This window comes from Berghia stephanieae, chromosome 3, assembly GCF_034508935.2.
Source record: "Berghia stephanieae isolate SIO BIC M18660-M18661 chromosome 3, UCSD_Bste_1.3, whole genome shotgun sequence".
Classification (NCBI taxonomy): Eukaryota; Metazoa; Mollusca; class Gastropoda; order Nudibranchia; family Aeolidiidae; genus Berghia; species Berghia stephanieae.
Window position 1 is genome coordinate 4904165 of NC_088362.1, and position 9884 is coordinate 4914048.

Here is a 9884-nt window from a genome sequence, read left to right on the forward strand (position 1 = left end):
GAGAGAGAGGCTACGATCGAGTGCATGGATTAAAAGAGGGTTTGGAACAGAGAGTGTAGCGAGGTGGAGTCAAAGAATGTTCCCCAATACATATGAAAAAAGATAATCGTATAGAGAACAAAGCAATGTAATGAGTATACCTAATGTTAGTTCATAAAAAAACAGAAATAGTAGAAAAGAGAAGGACTGAGTGTACATCTTGTTAACCCAGCAATTCTCAAACCCACAGTATAAGAAGTCTTAGTGCGGCTATTTAATCTTGGGTATGACAACTCGCTTTCGGATAGGAAAGTTCTGGGTTCGAGCCTCGCTCGCTCGTGGGCAAGTGGAATAAGTCATTGGAAAAAGGTTCTTGACTCACATTCTCTCACAATACTCTTGTGTATAATGAGTACCTGGCCGTTAACAGTGTTGTCTTTGTTCGAAACTAAATGTAATATCGTCCAACAGGCGTCATGTTCACGTTCTCAACAGTTAAGTTTGCTGCTTTAAGGGAAACTTTGGTAAAGCGGCTCCCGTGCGCGTTTAAGTAGAAATTTTTATTCTCTTCTCTTTTTTTCTGTTTATTTTTTAACTGTTTTGGGTAGGTGAGGAGGGTTTGGGGGGGGGGGGGTGTTGTTTTGTTTTTAGGGAAGGGAGACACATGGCATTCGTTTTCTGGGTGGGATTTTTCTTTTGACCTCCCTTGTGGATATTTCGCTCGCTAAATTATAGATAAGGTTTTTTAAATTATTATTATTATTTATTTATTTTTTTTGGTCGTTATTTTCTTTTTTTTTTTTCTTCTTTCGAATACCTGAAGAGAAAGAAAAAAAATCACATTATTATGGATTGAATCAGAATCGTTCACGTGTGAAGCCGAACTCCATGGGTGCCCAAAATGTGACCCTCCGTCTCAAAACGGTATTATGTCGGGATGATTCAGACACCAAAAAGTGAATTTAGAGATAAAATGATGAGAAATTGGACCTTAGAAGTTTTTGCAATGCAAGAAATAGTCTTTATACTCCACGATAACGTACAGAAATTAAACCCAAGTTGGATATTTGTGGCTATGAATTCAATGTCCCTTACCGAGTGGATCCCGGCATAATACCGCTTTGATACGGTGGGTCACAAATTTGGTATTTCAACAAACGATAATTGATGTTTTGTTGTTGTTTTTTTTTTTAATACTGTAGTTTAAAAAAACATGTGTCGCAATGAAAGAAGTGTGGAAATGGCGGATGGGGGTGGTCGTGGTTAACCCTCTCCTTACCAGCCATTTTCAAGATTTCGCCCAAAGCTTCACACCCAACTAACACAAAATATATTTTTTATCACTCAAATACAATAGCAGTAAAATCTGCGATAAATAATTTCTTTAGCAAAACATGCTCTACAACAAACTGTTCATTTTCTTTAAGTTTTATGATGTACAAAAGCAATTTGGATAAGAAAAATGTTGGTTGTATCGTAACGAATGTGACGATTTTCCTATATTGGTGAGGAGAGGGTCAAGTGGGGAGACCTGTTTTCTTGTTGATTCAGTGTTCTATAGAGTCATTAGATCCACGAGTTTATCTCGGTTTCTGTGCCGCTGTTCGGTCTGAGGTATGACAAGGACAATCGCCTTCGGATCGGAAGGTTCAGGGTTCGAGTCCCGCTCTGAGTGGCGCATAGTTGAGTCCTTGGAAAAAGGCTCTTTACACACATTCTCTCACCCTACTCATGCGATAAATTGTCACCTGACCGTTAATGGCGTTATCTCTATTTTTGGAAATAACAAGTAATGATATCGCCTCATAGGCGTCATGTCATGACTCGTCCTACATGTCAAGTGTTGCTGTTGGCTAGGGACCGATTATAAAGCGCTTTGAGCATATTTATTGGACATTGCGCTATAAAAGTTGAAGTCATGGATCGAATCAGATTCGTTCGAGTGTAAACCGAGCTTCTCCAACTGATCCCAAAATTACTACGGTTTAAAAAAAAAAAAAGCATGTGTCACAGAAGGATTGCCGTAATTGGTCATGGTGGGGGGGGGGGGGGGGGGGGGGGGGGGGGGGTGGAGAGGTATATCATATTATGTTGATTCAGTGTTCTTTAGAATCATCAGACCGACGAGTTTATCCCGGTTTCTGTAGTGTGATATGGATGGTCACTGGCTCCCCAACCTACCTACCTTGATGGAGACGGCAGGCAGGCTGAGCATGACAGTGATGATGATGATAAGGAGGAGGGGGACGAGGCGGAGGATGGTACAATAATCGTTGTCCCATCATTATTGTTGTTGCTGCTGAGGACAATTATAGATAATGATGGTGGAGGGGTGAGGTTGTGGTAGTAATGGTCGTGATGACGATGGTGGTGATTATGATGTGAAATTTATTGAATATTGGATGAAGATAATGATGTCGTTGATGACATGTCTGTAGCAGAAAGATTTACTGTTTTGTACTGCCATCAACGGTGAGCCAAGTTCGTATGTTTAGACTGTTTACTCTGTTAGATCCTATTTTTTTTTTTTTTGTCAACAGCCACTACAATTTTTGCTGTGCGCATGACAAATGAAAAAGAAAGTAGTTTGTTTACATCCTGTACGTAGTTCTACTTTCACAACCACATAACATGCGATGTTTTTTGACTGAAAGTTAGGAAGTTCGAGGAATATTTTTTGCCATTGTGATATCCTTGTATTCATTTTTTTGTAGTCCATCTCACAGATTCAGAAGGTAATATGAAGTATTCAGCTTTCCTCCTATTTCTTTTCATTTGATTATGGAATTATGGACTGTCTTGCAAATTACAATTATTGACTTGATTGGTAGATCTAGAGAGGTGGGCCTTTGGCCTACCAACCTCCGCTGCACGTCCAACTCGCCTTGAGCATGCATTCACGTAAAATATAAAGATTTTTTAAAAAAAAACCTACCTCTGTTTCAAAAACTAGCATCTTTCACCTTTCTAAGAAACATTTTGATTTTTCAGAACTTTAGTTCGTTAAAAAATACCGGCCAATCTGACCCGTTGAGTCGAATGAAAACGAAATTTTGTTGTTTACACGGTTCAAAGGAAATGCCGTAAATAAGCTTTCATGGACTTCCTGTGTTGTTTTTACAGTGTCACGTGACCGTTTTGAGAAATTTGTCGTCTGTCGGGTAGATATTTTCGTTGGAGCAGAGAAAAAGTGAGTATTATTTCTTGGACTTGTAGAGAGGCCTAGGCCTAGGGTCCACCAGCAGTCAAGTTGATTGAATAAAAGAAAAAAAGGCCTTTTTACTGCACTAATGCACCAAATTGCATACCTATCTATGGACACTTTGTTCCGTATCTTTTTCCCAATAAACTTTTTTTAAAACCTGGGGCCAGGGTTGCTAGTTTGGTCCTGGTGGCCAAATTTGAGAAATTTGGCCTTTTCCCAAGCCATTTGGCCTCCCAAAATTTGGTTTGGCCACTTGGCCTCCTGTAACCAACTTTTTGGCTTCCTCTGACTTTCCTCGTTATATCGTTTTACTCTGGTACCGGTAAAACTTATTTTATTTGGCAATCTAAATATCTAAATGCAACACGTGCTAACGCCACAGATTGCATTTGCTAATGCTTCTATATATACGAATTTTCCTTATCCTATCTAAATTGTTTAACAAATCTAAAGAGTTTTCGCGAGGCTAAGGTGGGTTTGGTGGTATTTGGGCTCCTGCCGAGGAATCTGGCCTCTTGCTATAGCTAGTTTGGTCTCTTACTCAAAAATGATCTGGCAACCCTGCCTGGCTAGGCGGTACCTTGATAACAGAAACGATACCCACACGATTTCGCGAGGAATTAATCATGAAAACAATTAGGATATAATTTCAACACAACTTTTGAAATTCATCAAGGATTGTCCATTACCGAATGTTTTTTGATAGAAAACAAATGCATCTTCAAATCTAAACTGCTTTTGACGGTAAGCGGTAAGTTTTTTATTTATTTTTCGGTCCAAACGAATGATTTATCCTGGTATAAAAGCTAAGTATTGGTAACACCGGCCCACCTCTCTAATAATAATAATTCACTTTTTTTTTTTCATTTGTTGACACCCCTCGCCCTCATCGTTCCACAAAGTAAGCAAGATGAATATTGATAAAACTGAATGCAGGTTTTGTGAAATGGAAAAAAGAAAATTCTATGAAAATCCTAACAGTAACCAGCATTGTGGCTGTGGGCTGCATAGATAGAGGCATCATAAATTATATAATTAATTAAAATGATCGCTGTGATTATCCCCAGACTCCTGTCTGGGGATAATGAAAATTCGTTATCCCCAGACACCTGTCTGGATAACCAAAATTCGTTATCCCCAGACATATATTTGAAACTCCGCTCCTTTAAACAAATATCCACATTCCAGAATATGGAATGTTTCCAAAATGCACATCGAAAGTCGAAATAAGGAAAGTTAATAAAATATCTATAAAAACATAAAATTAACCAACATTAAATCAGTTGTTATTGCATATACACAATATGCGTCGACCTCGAAGTGGGTGTCATGGCCGAATGGTTTAGTCATCTGCCCTGGAAGTTTTACCAGAATCGACGTTGTGGGTTCGAATCCTGGTTCCGCCACTTTTTTTTTTTTTTTTTTAAAAATTCCGTCTGCTGTTTTTTTTTGTTTTTTTTTTTTTTAAATTCCGTCTTCTTTTCTTTTTTTCTTTTTTTTTTTCTTTTTTTTTTTTTGTGCGAGTCTATTCTTTTCTCCTTTTTTTTTTGACCTTTTGTTCCGTTGTGGGGACGAATATGACAATTTTCTAGAAACTAGAAAGGAACTAAGAGGAGAGAGAGAGAGAGAGAGAGAGAGAGAGAGAGAGAGAGAGAGAGAGAGAGAGAGAGAGTTAAAAAAAAAAACCCAGGTGTCTGGGGATAACGAATTTTCATTATCCCCAGACAGGTGTCTGGGGATAATGACAGCCCAGCTTTTCGTTATCCCCAGACAGGTGTCTGGGGATAACGAATTTTCATTATCCCCAGACAGGTGTCTGGGGATAATGACAGCCTAAAATGATACTGATAACTGATGCCGACGATGCACCCCCTCTCCCAATCATTTTAATAACAATTTTCCAAGTCCTACAATTTCATACAAGAAGAGGATGTATGGAAATAAAGTGATGTTACTTATAGTTAATAATCCCGAGACGCCCTCTTTAATGTTATAGTTGTGCTAATCAATAGCAACTGCTTTTTTATACTGCACGCCCTTAGTTACCAAGCGAATGCATTCTTTTGTTTTCCAAGATCTTATTACAGAAAGGATGTGTTTATTTTTTTTTTCTCTGCTGTCTATGTATTTGTGTTTTAATTGTTTTGTGTTGTTGGCTGAAGAAGGGTTTTGAGACTAGACTGAAATGTTTTGTGTTTGGTATTTTGTTCTTTTTTGAAGCTGTTATATTCATTTATTTTTTTTTAGTATTTAATGTTATTATTAGTATTTTTTTTTTAGTATTTAATGTTATTATTAGTATTTTTTTTTAGTATTTAATGTTATTATTAGTATTTTTTTTTAGTATTTAATGTTATTATTAGTATTTTTTTTTTAGTATTTAATGTTATTATTAGTATTTTTTTTTTAGTATTTAATGTTATATTATTAGTATTTTTTTTTAGTATTTAATGTTATTATTAGTATTTTTTTTTTAGTATTTAATGTTATTATTAGTATTTTTTTTTTAGTATTTAATGTTATTATTAGTATTTTTTTTTTAGTATTTAATGTTATTATTAGTATTTTTTTTTTAGTATTTAATGTTATTATTAGTATTTTTTTTTTAGTATTTAATGTTATTATTAGTATTTTTTTTTAGTATTTAATGTTATTATTAGTATTTTTTTTTTAGTATTTAATGTTATTATTAGTATTTTTTTTTTAGTATTTAATGTTATTATTAGTATTTTTTTTTTAGTATTTAATGTTATTATTAGTATTTTTTTTTTAGTATTTAATGTTATTATTAGTATTTTTTTTTTTAGTATTTAATGTTATTATTAGTATTTTTTTTTTAGTATTTAATGTTATTATTAGTATTTTTTTTTTAGTATTTAATGTTATTATTAGTATTTTTTTTTTAGTATTTAATGTTATTATTAGTATTTTTTTTTTAGTATTTAATGTTATTATTAGTATTTTTTTTTTAGTATTTAATGTTATTATTAGTATTTTTTTTTTAGTATTTAATGTTATTATTAGTATTTTTTTTTTAGTATTTAATGTTATTATTAGTATTTTTTTTTTTAGTATTTAATGTTATTATTAGTATTTTTTTTTTAGTATTTAATGTTATTATTAGTATTTTTTTTTTTTAGTATTTAATGTTATTATTAGTATTAAAATCAAAAGAAGACCTTACGAAATTACCATCCACAGCAAAAGACCGTGAACAGTGGAAGGAAATGACACGGATGATTTGAGAGGCAGCCGAGACGTCCCGATCGGATGATTAGGAAGCGAAAGGCCTTAAGTCAGTAAGTCATATATTATATGACTTATTTTTGGACAGTGACAAAAATGTTTGAGAAATGCTTTGGGAATTTGTGGGATTAAAAAAATTTCAGCCCCCTGTCCCAATTTTATAGGTGACCTTTGTGTGTTGTAGTTGTAGTGATGACTCATGGTATTTTTATTCCTCTTTTTCATAAAGGCATTATGGGGCGGTATCGACGTAAAAAAATGCATAAAGGAGACAGACCTTTAAAAGAGAAGTATCGAACGAAAAGGAGAACGAAAGACATGGATCAGATTCACGAAGACATGAAAAACCCAAAACCCCTTCTTAACCAGGAAGTAGACTTAGATAAACCAGGTGCTGCCCAGCATTACTGCATACACTGCGCGTAAGTAAATCAATTACATTTTCCTTCATAATATGTGACCCACCATATCAAAGCGGTATTATGTCGGGATCCACACGGTAAGGGAAATTGAATTCATAGCCACAAATATCCAACAATTTCTGTATGTTATCGTAGAGTACGTTATCGTGGAGTATAAAGACTATTTCTTGCATTGCAAAAACTTCTAAGCTCCAATTTCTCATCATTTTATCTCTAAATTCACTTTTTGGGGTCTGAATCCTCCGGACATAATACCGTTTTGAGACGGAGGGTCACATATGAGGAAATAGATATGATCATTTGTTTAAGCTACATGGTGCATTTCCAAGGTTTCTTCATGTTCAATGCACGTCAGATTGCTTTATTTTTTAACCTCAGTAAGCACCATGAAACAAGATTTCCATTTCACCTGTTTGTTAGGCATTCCTTTTTTTTTTTTGCACTAGCACTCTTACCATAATCTTAACTTAGCCATCATATTGATAATTGGCAGTGATCATGACAAAACTGTCGAAGTTTGATAAAGTCATGAAAAATTTGATCTGCAAAGTTAATGAGGAAAAGAGATGTCATAAAACAAAGAGTTATAAATGTTTTCATTATTAGTTCAATGTTTGGATCAGTGGTTTGGATTTTTGCGAAACCTACTATTTGTTTTTTTTTATAAAATATGGTTTGTTATTTTATACCATTTGGGCTCTATCTAGATATTCAACTCCATACTAGAGATTTTTTTTCAGAAATAACCATTTTCAATTAATTTAGAATGCAACTGTATATGAAAGTACATGAATAGATTGAACACTAGTCCTTTAGTGCCCATTTTGATTATAATTTTATTCATGTCTTTACTATATTTCTGATGTTTATTATTTAATCTGACAAAAAGAATACTCTAATCCAGATCTATCACTCATTTTTGTTTCAGGAAACACTTTGTCAGTGAAAAAGCGTTGACAGATCATTTCAGGGGCAAACCTCACAAAAGAAGGTATATTGCATTAAACATCATTTTAGCTCCTAACTTTCTACTGTAATGAGTGAAAGACACAAAATATTACATTGTTTTTTTATATAGCGATATATTATCTTCATCCACTCCATTAGCAGTCTCTATTCTCTATTCTCTACTATTCTCTCTATTTACTCTATCATGGTTATGGCCATCCCATGCTTGGTTAAAACTTTTCCTTCAACCTTGTGTAGTGCAAGGTCAATCCACTTACCTTATGGCTTTGGAGCATTGACTTTACAAGATAGTTTCTTCTTATCACTAGATATCCCAAACTACTGCTGTGTTTCTTCCCAAATCACCCAAAATGAGGTCTCTTTGAATTTGAACAGTTTCTCTTTCTCGAACGTATGTTGTTGGTGAGAAACTTATAGCATCAAAATCAAGTAATAACAGCTTAAAAAAAAAATATCAAACTCAGAGCATTTTGGGCTCAAAACCCTTCTCCAACCAACAACAAAAAACAAAAACATAAATACATTACTAAAAAACCATATTATTCAGTCAATTATTCAGTTGGAATAAATTCAAGCTAATCAAGAAAAAGAAAAAGGATCTTCTTAGCTTAAAATCTCACTCATTATTCATTGTTATCAATCCTCTTCCCAGCGATATACTCTACATGGCAATGAACAAAATAGTATAATAATGTCATTGAATATTGTTGCTTTTGTTCTGTTGTGTCACAGATTTTAATGATTTTTCCCAAAACTTCAATGACGTTTGAAAAAAAAATATAGCATTAAAACACTGAACTACAAAGTAAATTTTTTAAAAAAATAATTTGATTTTCTTTTTTAATTGATGCATGTTACACAGTTTTTGAAAACTGCATCAACATGTACATTATTAAGATTTGTAAGAAAAAAAGCCTCTACTGCTGACACATTCAAGTGCTTTCTTCCTTAGTATGCGATTCTCTTTGGAACTTTGTGATGAGAAATGTTCAAACTTGAAAGGCAGTCATTGTTCACACCAATGAGTACATGAAATCCATGTATATGCGATTTGCTTAGAAGGTACATTTCGAAATTACATTTTTATAATTTGCCAGTGCTGATGGTTTTCCTCGGATCCGCGGAAATCCACGATTTTTGAGTCCAGAGGAGGAATTTCCTCCTTTTTAAAATTACATTTTCAATGCACAAAAATGTGCTAGCAATGAGAGAGTTGATGTGTGGTGGAACACACAGGTGCAGTTTCCCACTCTCCAGAAGTTAGCTAGAGTATCAATGATAGTCTATCATCTCAATTACTCTAAAAGTGGGGTTTAGTGCAGTAAAAATGGGGCTTAAAGGTAATCGTTCAACATTTTCCTACTTTTTCACTTTTTGTCACCATAAGCACTGATTTACAACACTGTTTTTTGTTTTGTTTTTTTTTCCCAACCAGAATGAAAGCTTTGGAGACTGAACCTTACACACACGAAGAGGCAGATCGAGCTGCAGGCTTGGCAACGTATATTGCACCTAAAAAATACACGGTTAAAACTCTTCGTAGAGGTGACCTTGAGAAGGATGGAGATAATGGAGATGAAACGATGAAACCTGCATAAATAATAAAGTGATAGAAAGTTATATTCGCTGGTATTCTTTGTTCTTTTTGTGTCTTTTAAGTTTTTAACTCACTCAATCCTAGACACTTTTCAAAATTGAAAAAAAATGTATTTAAAATGAGCATGTGCAGATAGTTTTATTCAACTACCATTAACATGTAAAAATTAAAAACATTAGCTTTGATACTACGCCTATAATTTGTCTCGGGAAAAATGTAATAAATAGGCATGGGGTAAAAGTAACCCGGGTAAACAACGGATATGGTCGGTGTTAGGGTTGAGTGAGTTAAAAGGCTCTTTAATTTGTTGGATCATATAAGCACCAGGGTAGTTTCTCCCTCGCTATTAAATCCATGCAACCCATAGAGGAAATAACTCTTGGCCATGAGCTGTACTGTTAACGATTTACCTAATAGTATGCAGACATGGTCAAGGCCTTTCCATCATTTATCATTTTTAGCTATA

The 9884-nt window shown here is 34.1% G+C and overlaps 1 protein-coding gene across 3 annotated transcripts; it reads left to right on the plus strand.

The window, feature by feature from the left end:
- Window positions 1–2297: 2297 nt before the first annotated feature.
- LOC144969446 (zinc finger protein 593-like) lies at window positions 2298–9441 on the plus strand. Of its 3 annotated transcripts, XM_078908555.1 has the most exons (5): window positions 2559–2714; window positions 6386–6483; window positions 6660–6852; window positions 7781–7843; window positions 9257–9441. In XM_078908555.1, exons 3-5 carry the CDS (start codon window positions 6665–6667, stop codon window positions 9417–9419), a joined length of 414 nt encoding a protein of 137 aa, XP_078764681.1. In that variant the 5' UTR covers window positions 2559–2714; window positions 6386–6483; window positions 6660–6664; the 3' UTR covers window positions 9420–9441. The 3 variants fall into 3 exon arrangements, with proteins under 3 accessions (XP_078764683.1, XP_078764681.1, XP_078764682.1); XM_078908557.1 differs by lacking the exons at window positions 2559–2714; window positions 6386–6483 and adding an exon at window positions 2298–2451; XM_078908556.1 differs by lacking the exon at window positions 6386–6483 and having other exon boundaries at window positions 2561–2714.
- Window positions 9442–9884: the final 443 nt, after the last annotated feature.

Excerpts from the sequence above, each read along its gene's own strand:
- LOC144969446 (XM_078908557.1), top strand. The coding sequence starts at position 6,665 with ATGGGGCGGTATCGACGTAAAAAAATGCATAAAGGAGACAGACCTTTA. Across the intron at positions 6,853-7,780 it reads CATTACTGCATACACTGCGC|GAAACACTTTGTCAGTGAAA; the intron begins GTAAGTAAATCA and ends TTTTTGTTTCAG. Across the intron at positions 7,844-9,256 it reads GGCAAACCTCACAAAAGAAG|AATGAAAGCTTTGGAGACTG; the intron begins GTATATTGCATT and ends TTTCCCAACCAG.